We start from the raw sequence: 14151 nt of genomic DNA on the forward strand, positions 1-14151 counted from the left end.
TTTAAATGCTGTATAAATCTCACTTGGTTATATACTGCTGTGCACGTCAGGAGTAAATGAGGGGTACCCGAGTTAATTTTAGCTTTAGACAAGAATGTTAATCCAATTCCAATTTCTAATGGATTGAAGCTGTCTTTGGGCAGTGCTTCTAAGTGTTATTCCCAACCCAGCCGTAAGGGAGCAGTGCAGGCATACGCTAAAGGCAGAAGAAGAAATGCGGAAGTGTGTCCGGTGTAAACAACAAGTCATCCCTGTTGTGAGTAAAGTGTACCGTTAAAAGGTTTCAGCAGTAATGTTTTTAAAGTGATAAAATTATATTAAAGGTGATGCTGTGTAGACATTAATATTATGGTTAAGACGTGTGTTTGTGTGCCCAAGTTAATCTCCGGCTAAGTCTTCTGTCAGGCGTCTACAGGCTATTTAGCTGGTTTTGTAAACAAGCTATATGTGTGTGTGTACTTGCTGATTATCAGCATTTTGTTTTTTAATTTCTATTAGACTGCATCTGCGTGCAGCCAGTATGCCTTATCTGGGCGGTGAAGAGACTGTAAGGGAGCTGCGGAGAGCTCTGTCCAACCCCCATGTCCAGTCTGACCAGCTGCGCTACAGGAACACCATCCTCAAAGTCATCCGGTATATCCCAGCATCTGCATGTCCCCATCCATCTCACAGCGGCAAAGACAATGACCTTGTATTAAAGAAAAATTTTGCTCCACAGTTGGTGCAAAGCCAAAGTGCCAGCACCAATTGGCTCATGACTAATTTTATGTCTTTTATAATATCTGCTGACCTCATACTCCCCAACCTCCTACTTTGGCTCAGGGTGATGTCCCAAGGTGTGGATGTGTCAGGCCTATTCAGCGAGATGGTAAAAGCGTGTGCCACGGTGGATATAGTCCAGAAGAAACTGGTTTACGTCTTCCTGTGTTCCTATGCTGCGTTAAACCCAGAGCTGTCCCTGCTGGTCATCAACACGCTGAGGAAAGACTGCCAGGATCCAAACCCTATGGTCCGCAGCCTGGCCTTGAGGAACATGACCAACCTCAGGTGAGCTGCTGCACATGCTGAACTCAGTGTGAGCTTTCACTTCTTAATAATATGTTTGTATGGATTCCCACACACTAGCGTGGCCCTCCAACTTAAGCTATACATTTACATATTTTACATATTTGACTCAAGGATTGTGTTTTTTTTAATGTTTAAAGGGACCAGTTGCCTAGATTTAAACTCCTGGAAACTAGTATGACCTGGATGACCTAAACTTTTGCACAGGATCGGTCCAATACCGATGCTGAATATCGACTATATATACATCCCTAGTTCATATACTGTACCGGTTGCTCATGCCTGCACAAGAAAGCCTTTGTGGAGACATACACCACTACTTTAAATGTGTGTGTGTTTGCTGTGCCAGATTACCCAGCTTGGTGGAGTATGTGGAGCAGCCTCTGACTGCAGGACTTAGAGACAGAGCAGCTTGTGTGCGACGTGTGGCTGTGCTCGGCTGGGCCAAACTTCACAATCTCCAACCCAGCTCTGAGATAGGTAATGTTTTTAGAAAAAAACACACACTGAATGGTTTAGCTTTAGCTACTCTGCCCCTTCAGCCTGGAATACCCTCCAAACTGATTTAAACATTTCTTCATTTAAAATTTTTATTTCTTTATTACACATTAGGCAAAAAGCGTCCATTCATCAGTGCCTGTGTTTTTAAGATATCTTTCTATTGCTGCACTTATTTTTACTGCTCGGATAACTGTTTTCATCTTGTTCACCAACTTTAAAATGTTGTTCTAATGTTCTTGACGTGTGCTGCTGACCACTTGGCCAGGTCACCCTTGTAAATGAGATCTGGATCTCAATGGGTTTTTTTTACCTGGTTAAATAAAGGTTAAATAAATAAAAAATGGTTTGATAACAGAATCACATTTACCTGGGATAGCCTTTGCCACTGTGCAAATCTGTATATTCAGCTGCAGTTACTTTTGTCTTCATCACTGCAAAATTATGCCACATTATGATAACAGGGCAGGTATTGTATTGAAGTATCATAACAGCTGTGGTTGGAGTCTGTTCTCTGTGGAGGAAAAGGATCTGAAAACCCTAATCCCATAACTGGAATAGTCATTTCCAAAATGACCACCAGCACTCGTACTTCAGTGAATTTGTGATTGAGATTTATAATGTCTTATTTGGAGCCAGTGTTTAGTGCACTAAAAGATACATCTTGGCCTGACAATGGCACCCGTGTCTGTTTAAAACATTGTTTTTGCACATCTGGTAGTTAGAAAGCATCTTTATTGAATTATAAATGTGATAAATATCTGATCACAATTCTTCCAGATGCTGTGGTGGTGAACGAGCTGTACAGCATGCTCAGGGATCCAGACCCCGTGGTGATGGTGAACTGCCTCCGAGCATTGGAGGAGATCCTGAGGGGAGAGGGGGGAGTTGCTATCAACAAACCCATTACCCATCACCTTCTCAACAGGTTAGACCTGAGTTATAACATAACATTTGTCAAGAGTGTGTTTAAGAGCAACTATTCGGCCTTGGCACAGATGATCCTGCCATCTGCAGTCAACCGTGTTAGTTCTTTAGCGTCAGCTTATTGGTACTGGTCTTAAGGGTTGGACTGCAGGTGTCGGTAGTGTATACTACGAAACAAGGTGGAGAGAGCCAGGCTTTCTTTGCGTGAGCCGGCTCACAAAGCCAAAGCTCTTGATCAGAGACTACTGGTATCACAAAGCTGGCCAGAAATGGTGTTTGTCAATCTAGACTTTCTGCTTTAGGCTCTGAGCACTTTCACATTAAAGTGGGCAAGAAACCTGAGCATTCATGGGCCACAGACTATGTCCAGGAGGAACAAAGTTGTGTATTTAGGTTAAGCTGAAGCTCTAAACAAAGCCCAGTGAACATGACACATTAGCTGTGTCCCAATTCAGGGTCTGCATCCTTCAAAGTGCGCATTTGAAGGCCGCTTACGTCACAACATAGACACACTGTCTACTGTGTGGAGGAGTCCCCCGCCCTTCTTAGTCATATGTTATATTTCATTTCACTTTAAAATGAAGAAGAGTCTATATGTGATGGTTACACCTAACAACCTAAACCAGTGGTTCTCAATTATTCGCTGTCATGCCCCCCCAGAAGTGATACCGTATAATATTGTTCTTGGTAAAGTTTGTTGAACAACGCCTAATAATTAACCAGGCTGTGGCTTTCAGGGGCTCAAAATGTTGTTAGTTTGATCTCATTTGTGTGCTTCTCAGTGGATGTGTGTAATTGTTTTATTTGTGTCTGTCTAATGAGTGCTTTAATGTGCAGGACTAAGCCAGTCCATTAATCAATAAGCATCAAAATCTCTTCTCCAGACAGCTAAACAAATCAGCACAGATTGCTTCCTGTGAGTGATATTGGCTCAGTGGGCCGATGTGAGATCAGTGTTTTCAGTTCCACTCAGAAAAGGAGGTAAAAAGGAAGTAAATGTTTTAACTATGGCAATTTTCTGGTAGTAAACAATTTTTTGTTATTTTGTTGTAAATCACCTGCCATTTATTAGCACATTATCCACACTTCTTTAATAGCAAAACTCTTGTTTGTTTTAGATTGAGCTCATGGCGTGATCTAATATTTGTGTCTGTGTGTGTGTTGTGTGTGTCATCCCAGGCTGAAGGACTGTGACATCTGGGGTCAGTGTGAGGTGCTAAAGATCCTCCAGCGCTACCAGCCCCAGTCTGAGGACGAGCTCTTCGACATCTTGTCCCTGCTTGACACCTCGCTGGTCAGCCCACACCCCCCAGTCATGGCTGCCACTCTCAGTCTCTTTCTGAGCCTTTGCTCTGCCCTGCCCAGCGTCAGTCTGGCAGCCCTGGAGCGGATGCGTGGACCCCTGCTGGCCGCTTGTGGAAGCGCGTCCAGAGAGATGCGGTTTACTGCCCTCTGCCATATACAGGTCAGTGTTAAAATGGTGTAGGATATGTGAGGATATTGTGTTCCATTTTATACCTCCTCCGCTGGGTCTAAGGCAGAACGATTGTAGAGGCCATGTCACCTCATGCTGCTTATAGAGTCTGGAGGAGTGGTTTGGGTCAATGTGAAAGTCAGAATGATGTGGTAGCCTTGCTGGACAAGAGTCTTGAATTATGAAACAGTGTACAATCCTGTTTTTAATGACTCTGAAATAGAGTTTTTTTTGTTCCAACTTTAAAGACACTCATTTTTGTTGCTTTTTAACCGCCTCCATCTATAACATGCATATTTTTACCATGTCAAACACAGTACCATCCCTCTGCCTTTAAGCATCAGATGTATGTTTTCATTTTGCTTTAAAGCAACTGAAGTAGGAGATATAAAAACAGCTGCTGCCACATAGTCCCCAGTCTTCTTGTTGCTTTCTACTGTTTCATGACAAACTCATCTACTGGCAAAGGAGTCAACACCATTTAATAGACAGATATACAGTGGGTACAGAAAGTATTCAGACCCCCTGCTCTAACATGCACTGTGAGCTGTAAGGTCTTATACAGACAGGTGTGTGTCTTTCCTCCACTCAGTATCATCAAACACAGCTGGACTCAGATGAAGGTGTAGAACCATCTGAAGGACGATCAGAAGAAATGGACGCACCTGAGTTCAATATATGAGAGTCACAGCAAAGGCTCTGATACTTAGGACCATGGCATATTTCACTTTTTCTTTTTTAATACATCTGCACAAATGACAACAATTCTGTGTTTTTCTGTCAATATGGGTGCTGTATGCACATTAATGAGGAAAAAATGAACTTACTGGTAAATGATTTTAGCAAATGGCTGCAATACAACAGGGTCTAAATACTTTCTGTACCCGCTGTATGTGTACAGTCCAAAAACAAGGAGAAATGTTCTTTCTTTAAAAGAATTAAAACGTAAACAATGACTGACTGTGAAAATATATCCGTTTTTTGACTCTACTACTCTCTTTTGACTCTACTGCACAGCTCATACAACTCCATATTAGTCATTGTTCACATGGGAAACCTGAATCATTTTCCTATTAATTTCCATGTTAGTTTGGGTGTTAGTGTGCTCAGGGAGATGAGACATGATTTCCCTTTTTCTGCATCTATATTTGCATAAATGTAACAGCGTCTTGCATCTTGTGTCATTTTTAAGATCAAAATGTGTCTTGTTCTTCTCTTAGTTGCTGTTGCGTTCTGTCCCTGGCCTGATGGGGGCGCACTACAAACGTTTCTTCTGTGGCTACGCTGAACCAGCATACATCAAGCAAAGGAAGATGCAGGTTTGACTTCTGTATTTCCTGTCCACGTGTACATGCCAGGATTTTCACATGTGCACAGATTTATTTCACCATTTTATTTTCCCCAAAGACAAAATTTAATCAATAATACATTGTTCTCAGGATTCAAATATAACTATATTTCACATGAGCTATGTCACATGACTGAGCTGCTGAGTGAACATTCAGTATAAAACAATAGCAGAAGACAGGTGTTATTTTGTTGGTGCTCAGACAATTGCAGTGTCTATTCTATGTGGTCAAGAAAGTCAAAGAACAAGCCACCATGTGATATTATTGTGTGTCCCATTTGTATGCAAACTGAATGCAAACTCCCATAACAGTATGTACTCTGTGAGGGCAGCCAAAAGGCACCAGTCCAGTACTTTGACGCAGCAAGAACAGAATAGAATAGAATAGAATAGTACAGAACAGAATAGAATAATTATTGTCATTGTACCCAGTACAGTGAAATTGGGTGCAGTCCTTGGGTGCAATAAGCAGTTCTGGCTTTTAGGCCAGTCAAGGTAAAAACAGGTTTTTAATCTGTTTGTTCCTGGTTCAGCTGACCTGAAGTAAAGTAAAGCGGCTGAGTAAAGCTTACACTGCTGTGTTTTCAGGTGCTGGTGGAGCTGGTAAATGATGAAAATGTAGCAATGTTATTGGATGAGCTGAAAGGATACTGCACCGATGTCAACACTGACACTGCCCAGGCTGCAATATCAGCCATAGGTAAACACACACACACACACACACATCGTGGCAGTATCATGTTGTCTGTAACAGAGGACAATGTGCATTTTATGTGTACATAGTGTTTGTTAATGTATTTGTGGCCAACCATATGTGGAGAAGACTTGCTGAATCTGTATTTAAACAGGTATATATGTTGATGTATAGAAATAATTGGCTAAAGCTAGATTACACATTATTTATATTTTAAAAGCTGTTGGTTGCCAGTTGTTGGTGCTGTGCTAACAATGCTAACAGACTGATCTGCAGTCAGGTAGCAGATCAGCTAGCTAGTTAGCAGTTTGGTTGCAGTGAACAATGCACCGCTAGACTTACAACTACATCATGCTATTTTATATAGTGTTTATAGCTAAATGGTGTTAGAAAGGCTGGTTTTTGTTGCTACCTGAATTTACGATGTGTTCTTAATGTTCTGGGTCATTAGATGGCTCTCCTGCAAACGGCACTGGCTTATTTATTCCCCCTCATCACACTTGTTGAACAGTAACTACAGGGCAATAAGAAAAGCTTTTATTCCTCTTGCTTCTCTCTGTCATCTAATTAAGCATCTCTGTGTCTGCTCAGCCTCAGTTATTTCCTGTGCTCTCCTAACTTAATTGCACACAGGCCGTATTGGACGGAGCTACAGTGACAGATGTCTGGAGATTCTCACTGGTCTGCTGGGGCTGAAACAGGATCACATCACTTCTGGTACAACATGGATCTTACACTTCCTCAAATGCACACAATAAATATTTACAAGCTTTCCACTACATTGTTCTTTTTCTCCTGCTCTGACTCACCACCCCTCCCCTCCCCTCCCTCAGCGGTGGTGCAGACAATGCGTGACCTGATCTGGGTGTGTCCTCAGTGTAGCGACACTGTGTGTTTTGCACTCGAGGGTTCTGAGGAAACGCTGCAGGACGCTGAGGTCAGATAAAGTACACTAGAAGAAAGTGGAAAACGTCATCATGTAGTTCAAATTCACTAGCTTGCTGTTTACAGGTCACTAAGGCCCCGTTCACACTGGGGAAAAAAATATGGCTTAAGCAGGATTTGGCCGCATCCAGATCAATCCAGTGTTTTTTTCCGAGTGTGAACACCTCCAATCCGGCTGAATCCAGTTTGATTTCAAGCTCAGCGATTTCAAGGATTGGCTCAAATGTGGCTCAGGTGTGAACGCAAATGTGGCGAGCGAATCCGGCTAGCCACATTATTAGCCATATTATGAGCCTGTCTGGGCTCAATCCTACTCTAGCTGGAATGACTTTCTCCAGTGTGAACGGGGCCTTGATGAGCTAGGGATGCAGTGTAGCAATGTTACAGCTTGTTTGGTATGCTTAGCCTACTTGCTGTAAAGCAAATACTATTAGTAGATATATAAAGTAGTTTGTATTTTGTAGTTTGTTAGTCCTTACATTAAACAAAAACCCTATAGAGACAGATGTCAATCATGCCCTGCCCACACTGGAAGGAAGAACCCTCTCTATTGACTTTGTGTTGTGAAGATATTTGGACAAATAGTGGACAAAGCAGGCTGTAAGATGTGCAGTCAGTAGTTATACTTAAATGTTGCTAACCAGCTGTCTGCTGTGGAGTCAGGCATTGATATTTGCATTCATGTACTTGCACCTAATCCTCATCTTCACCCTCCATCAGGGCAGACAGGCCTTGCTGTGGCTGCTGGGTGTGTATGGTGAACGAATATCTAACGCTCCCTACACTTTGGAAGTGTTCATCGATGGTGTCAGGAGCGAGGCCTCTCTAGGAGTCAAGATGGAGCTGCTGACAGCTACCATTAGGTTGTTTCTGTGCCGGCCTGCTGAGACACAAGACATGCTTGGAAGACTGCTGCACTACTGCATAGGTGTGTGTAACAGAGAGAAGATGAGGTGCAGTTAAAGAGAGGGTTTTGAACACTATGACTTTGTTTTTCAGAGGAGGAGACGGACATGTGTGTGCGTGACCAGGCGCTTCTCTACTACCGCCTGTTGCATTGTGGAATGGAAGAAACACGAAAGGTCCTTCAAGGACGGAGGTCGGACCCTTCCCTGGGAGTTTTGATTGGACGCCCTGCAGAACCTGTCAACCAGTGGGCCAGCAGCTTTAACACACTAGAGCCACTAAAGCAAGCCACTGTAGAGTCGGAGTCAGCCAGCAGGGGAAGTCCTGAACATGTGACCTTTGACCACAAGCCTGACACTGTCCTCTCAGAGACTCTGACATGTAGCTATGCTGAAGACGCTAAACCAGGTAAGTGCTGCCATCAACATCTTTTTAGTGTTTTAATTTAGTGGCAAACCTTTTAAGGTAAAAAGGAAATTAACTATCTTTGTTCAGATGCAGTCTAGTGAACCTCAGTCCTGCTTCCACGTGTTTTTTAGACAGAAGAGTCTTTCTCCTGGTAACCCTTCAAACAAACTGAACTGGTTCAGTCTTCTTCTAATTGTGCTGTCACATTAACACTGAGCATGCTCAGTGAGGTCTGTAGGCTCTGACATGTAGCTCTTGGGTTTTTTTTGTATTCCTCTGATCTTGGGCTGAACTTGCTGGGACGTCCGCTCCTGTGAAGACTGACAGCCGTCTTGAATGTTTTCTACGTGTGAATAATCTTTCTCACTGTAGAACACTGAATGCTAGTTTGAAATGGTTTTCAGGTTCATGTGTAGCAACAGTTGCTTCTCTAACACCATTGTTTATGTCTTTCTCTCTTGTCATTGTGTTAACACACACCTGAATGTTCCAGAGCAGCAAACTGTCAAAAAGTCTGTTTTTATAGAGGTCTGTACTCCTGCTGATGATCAGTTCATCAAGGACTGATGATCAGCAGCACCTGCTGCAGCTCAACTAATTAAATCCTGTGGAAGCAGGAAGAGGGGACGCAGTATTGAACACATGTTTTTCATGTATGCTAAATACATTAGGTACAGTAAAAAAGTGTGCAATGTTGCTTGGTCTGAAGTTACATTTGCCTCACAGAAGACCCCACTACTTACACAAAAAACACCATAGAATTAAAAGAAGGGGCACAAACTTTTAAACGATAACTGTGTAGCATTAACACAACATTGTCCTCTAAAATACAATATTACAGGAGCAGCACAAATTAAATGTAATCGAATAACTATGAGTTAATATGGATATATAACTAAAACAACAACAACCGGAAAACCACTAAAAACAACCAAACAGTGGAACAAAGAGAAGAGACTGTATCTCAAAGTATTCTGGGCGTATCTTCGGGGTGGAGACCTTTGGTCTGATTACAGATTACAAAGGACATTCTTCAAAGTGATGTCTTCACCCTGAGAATCATTTGGTTTTATGTATGAGGATCACATCCTGTATGACTCTCATGACCCACTAATCATTAACTAAGATGTAGGATGTTGCTCATAGCAGATAATACAGGGTCAAAATATAGAACTGACAAAATGGGCTTGAAACTTTTTGATCAAGCATGTTAACTTACTTAGTATAGTTTATTCATACAGTTATCACTCATGTAGTCTCTGGCTATTTTATTTTGACATTAGGATTCTTATTTTTATTCTGCACCTTTACAAATCATCTCGCTGATCTTATCTCTGCTGTTGCAACAACACTATTTTCCTGATGCGGGAACAAATAAAGGTTTTCTTAATCTTAATCTTAACAGTATAAGTATAAAAGAAAGGGAATATCACAGTGTGAGGTTTCCCTCTGAAAAACTCACTCTTATTTGGTTTGGTCAGTCTGTATCACCTGGGGTATGATTGGTAACTAACTGTTCAAATTTGCTGTGTGTGGATCGCTGAGTGTTTTCTTAGCTGAGTGGTCTTTAAGCTTCAGCCATTACTGATAAAACTCTTGATACTGTGGAGTATCAGAATTGATCAAAGGTCTATCAGTATAGATATCTTCCGGTGTCTTGCAGGACACGTAGATAATGCTAACATGCTAACTTTGCCAGTGATCGCATTAAAACTTTTTTTAACATCCGTTTTGACAGTATGAGGTGCTTTTTACACGTTAAATGAGACATGAGGAATCAGTAAATATACCTGAAGTTCTGCGTTCTGTAAAGCTGTGACAGTGCATGTCTGTGATAGGGTGTGGCTGTGGAAGGAGCCTGAAGGACATGCGACTTTTAAATGTTGCTAGGATAAAAGAATCCTTTATTAGCAGGGACATTCTCTTGTTACAGCTGCAGTACAGTGGAAGACAATTGCACACACTATCAAAAGTAGTAAAATAGTTATAACATAAAATAGAATGAAAGGATGAATTGGAATCAAAGGGACTGATGATGCATCAGTGATGAGTGGGCAAAGATATCGCACAGATCTCAGTTCTTGTGTGTTGGACTAGCTATCTGGCTAGCTTTCCAGATTTACCAGCTCTGGCTTTAGGACTGTGATTTATGTCTCATTACCAGCCAAGTAAAAATTGCACATTTTGTGTTGTAAAGCTGACTTGCCTCAACAGGCAGGTGGATGCAACACCTCCCCTGCCAAAAAAAATTCAACTACAGATCCATCTATGTAATATTCCAGTATTTTCTGTCCTTTCCTTTACCATTGTCTCCCCAGTCGGTCATAATGTTCTGTTGCATTCCAGCTCAGCGATACAAATTGGTTTCATACATGTCAGAAAGACTAGTGATCATGGTCATAACAAAGCCCCCACACTTCTTTAATGAATATACTTCATGTAGATAAAGTAGAGCAAATTGTAGCACAGCACCTGCACCAGCACTGCATGTGTTAGTGTCGTTAGTGTGTAAGTTATTGAGTGGTTTAACCAGCATAAATTCCTGTACATAACATACTCTACCTTGGGACATGTTGTTTCCAAGAACTGCTACAAGCATGTGGCAGTGTGCCTCCTAAATGTTGTGTTACTTTATATGGGAAGGGGTAGTTAAGAAATTTAATAGCTCCAAACAAACCGGCTGGTTCACTCTTAACTTACAAGAATTTTCCACTAAACTCAACACAAAACCTCATTAGTAAGGAAATGTTTCAAAATGTGGAGGAATAATCAACCTGATCCCAAAGATGAAATCCTGAATAAAATAAAATAACGTGGAAAGAACATGCTGCTGTTTGAAACACACGCACCCATGGCTCAACCCCAGGCACAGGGTTTCAATGGGGTTTTCCACTGCTGCATGTATGTACAGCCATTATTTGGTTGTGTCAGATTTCCTATGACCTAAAGATACCAAAGCAACTAAAGATCCGTTTTCAGCTGTTTTTGTGCTTTTGTGGTCCAATGTGGTCTCGTTTTACTACCTCAAGGTTGTTCAGTAATGCATAGTGTGCAATTAATATGACTGGAATAACACCCAAAGGTGGATCCTGTGAATGCTTTTTGGTGTATGATATTAATGGGAACTGAACTGTTAAGTCATGATAAAGAACGGCACACACCAGTGAATGCAACTTCAAGCTCCATCACTAGACTTCTTGCAGGGCTGTCTCATTAAAGTCCATGGTCATTAGGGATTATTGATGGTTACAAATATTTGAAATGTGTCCTAATGGGTCACACTAAGTTGTGCTATTTTGGTCAAGGACTGACAAATGTCTCGTTCCCAAGGTTAGGGACCATTTCTTGGAATGCACTGCCAATTTTAATCACTCATCCTCATCACCCCCAACCCTCCCCACCCCCATCCACTACTCGTCTCCCTGGTTTTTTTTATTCTTTTACACCCTCCCCATTTTCTCCCTTTTTCACCACATTCTTTCTCTTTGTCCTACCATGTCCTCTCCAGGCTCCGACAGTGCCGCTCTGCGTTCAGACTCCTCTGCTATTGTCCTGGCTTCCAGTGCGGCGGCAGTGGCAGCGACCCCCCTCAGTTTGTCTCTCTCCCCGGCTCTCAACCCAGAGGAGTTTGAGCGCCTATGGCTGCAGCGACAGCCTTTGCATGCAGAAAAAGGTAATGAAATGGAAGAAGCAGCGGTCACACATCACCGAGAGTCTTTGCCTGCATCATTTCACAAAAAAAGCCGTACACAGGGGTGGTAATATGTCGTAAGAATCAATTTTGTATGTTGTTAGCTAATGCTATTATAAACAAGACAGAAACTGTGGCATGGGAATGAAAGTTTTTCATCTTTTTTATAATTTTTTATATTGTAAATTAATACTAAAGACATCAAAACTGGAAGGAATACATGTATAGTAGTAGAGTATGTCTTATGTATGGGATAAGGGAGTAGCCACGCTCTGATAACAGCTTTGCACACTCATTCATTCTCTCAGTCATCTCAATGAGGAAGTGACAGCTTTTAAATGAACAGACGTGCTTTTATCAGGCAAGTACCACTTCACTACATAAGGGGAAATGACAGCCCATCATTAATTGAAGACATGAAGCTCGGGTAGCTCTGCACTTTGGTCTGATGAGTCCCGAATGTTGTTCATTAACCACTGGAATGCAGCAGGGGCTACTCTAAAACCAAACACTATGACAGTGTAGAAGGAAGTGCTCAGGTAGATGCAGAGGGAGAGAGTGGCACACGCCAGCGTTGTAATTAACAGAGGTTAATGAGGTAATCGACATAGCCACTCGCACAGTCAAGAGTTTAAGAACAACACAGGTTTTCTCAACGTTGATGGGAAAATGCGTCCTTAATTCAAATAGCAAGCAAAAGAGCAGAGGAAACATACTGGCCTCATCGGTGCCCCAACCAGATTCTTGCTACGAGGTGACACTATGCCGCCGTACAACTTAGATTTGCAAAACCGGTTCCTCGGAAATACTCCGTCTCTTTCTGCAAAATGGCACATTTGACAGGATTTGCACGTGTTTAATGGGCTTATTGTCACTAACATCAGTATCCTGCTGACTCATTAGTAGAGTGGGTGTTTCACTGAAAATCTCACATAAACAGAATAAAAACAATAATGATCACGCTCAAAGTAGATCATTTTAAAACACTAAAAATGTGCTGCTAAAAATGTGAATGTATGAATTATATAGTATTGGCAGTATAATTGCTTACCGTATGTTTGATTTTAAAACCTCTTTTTATGTAGTAAAAAATAATCATTTAATAATCATCAAGATAACTGTACTGTATGAGAAGCCTGGAAAATTTGCAATTCGATGTAGTTTAACCCCAGATTTGTCATCTTAACAATAAGCTCGATGGCAATTGACTCACTTTTGAGGCAAACAATGGCAGTGATTAACAAGGTTCAAATCACCATCCCATGCAAAGATTACTTTGGTAGGTGGCAAATCTATCAGCAGGTTGTTTGCACATGGTTATTTGAGGAAATCACATGTGCACAGGGATACCACAGTGGTGTACTCAAATTGTCTGACACACTCAGACGTATAACTCAGTCATGCATGCACAAGGGTGAGTATGTCCATCATGAAGAAGAATACCACTGTTTGCACACAAGTTTTTCTTGTGCATGCACAACTTTACACACCCAACTCTGACTTGTAGTATAGCTATGATAGCTCATATGATGATTGTTAATCGTTATTTGTTATGGCCTCTTCCTCTGTTTTGTTGTAACAAGGTGCTGAGGTTACAGAAGAGGACTGTGTGTGGAGAGAGGAATGTATCCAGTGCCCAGCGATATCTCAGTGTTCCCCGCAGAGTCTCCAGGCTGCCATGCAGCTCGTCAATATCCAGACACTGGCATTCACGCCACCTCACACACTCCCCTGGAGGGTCTACCTGTACACTCACACCCAGCAAGCATGCTCTGCAGACACATCCCACAGTACACTGATACTGGGGGAGCTGCTGTACACTGGAGAGTCACAGCAGAGAGGAGAAAGGAAGGGCACAGCTGATGGACAAGTGGGCGTGGAGGGCAGCAAAGATAAGCAGGTGAAAGAGCAAACAGAAACCACAGCTGGCAGGCTGGGTGAGAGAGAGAATGGGAAAGACGAGGGAGTAAAAGTGACTCTACTGCAGCAACCAAGAGATGACAAAGCTCTGGAAGGGTTTGTGGTAATCCTCACCACGGTACTGCACACACTGGCCTCTGAGAGAGCTTAAATACGCATCATGTATCTTTATATATTGGGCAAAACCAATCTACTAAACATTAATAAATAACTTGTCCGCGAAGCACTGTCATTCTGACCGCTCCATCCTTTGCCATTTGCATACAGAGATACAG

The 14151-nt window shown here is 42.1% G+C and overlaps 1 protein-coding gene across 1 annotated transcript; it reads left to right on the forward strand.

The window, feature by feature from the left end:
* Positions 1-169: 169 nt before the first annotated feature.
* ap4b1 (adaptor related protein complex 4 subunit beta 1) lies at positions 170-14099 on the forward strand. The gene is made up of 14 exons (XM_028409407.1): positions 170-256; positions 499-633; positions 823-1047; positions 1415-1545; positions 2344-2491; positions 3670-3955; positions 5185-5283; positions 5901-6012; positions 6640-6723; positions 6840-6943; positions 7672-7879; positions 7951-8265; positions 11774-11938; positions 13540-14099. The coding sequence occupies exons 2-14, from the start codon at positions 521-523 to the stop codon at positions 14025-14027; spliced, it is 2478 nt and encodes an 825-aa protein (XP_028265208.1). The 5' UTR covers positions 170-256; positions 499-520; the 3' UTR covers positions 14028-14099.
* Positions 14100-14151: the final 52 nt, after the last annotated feature.

Source organism: Parambassis ranga, chromosome 7 (assembly GCF_900634625.1).
Source record: "Parambassis ranga chromosome 7, fParRan2.1, whole genome shotgun sequence".
Lineage (NCBI taxonomy): Eukaryota > Metazoa > Chordata > Actinopteri > Ambassidae > Parambassis > Parambassis ranga.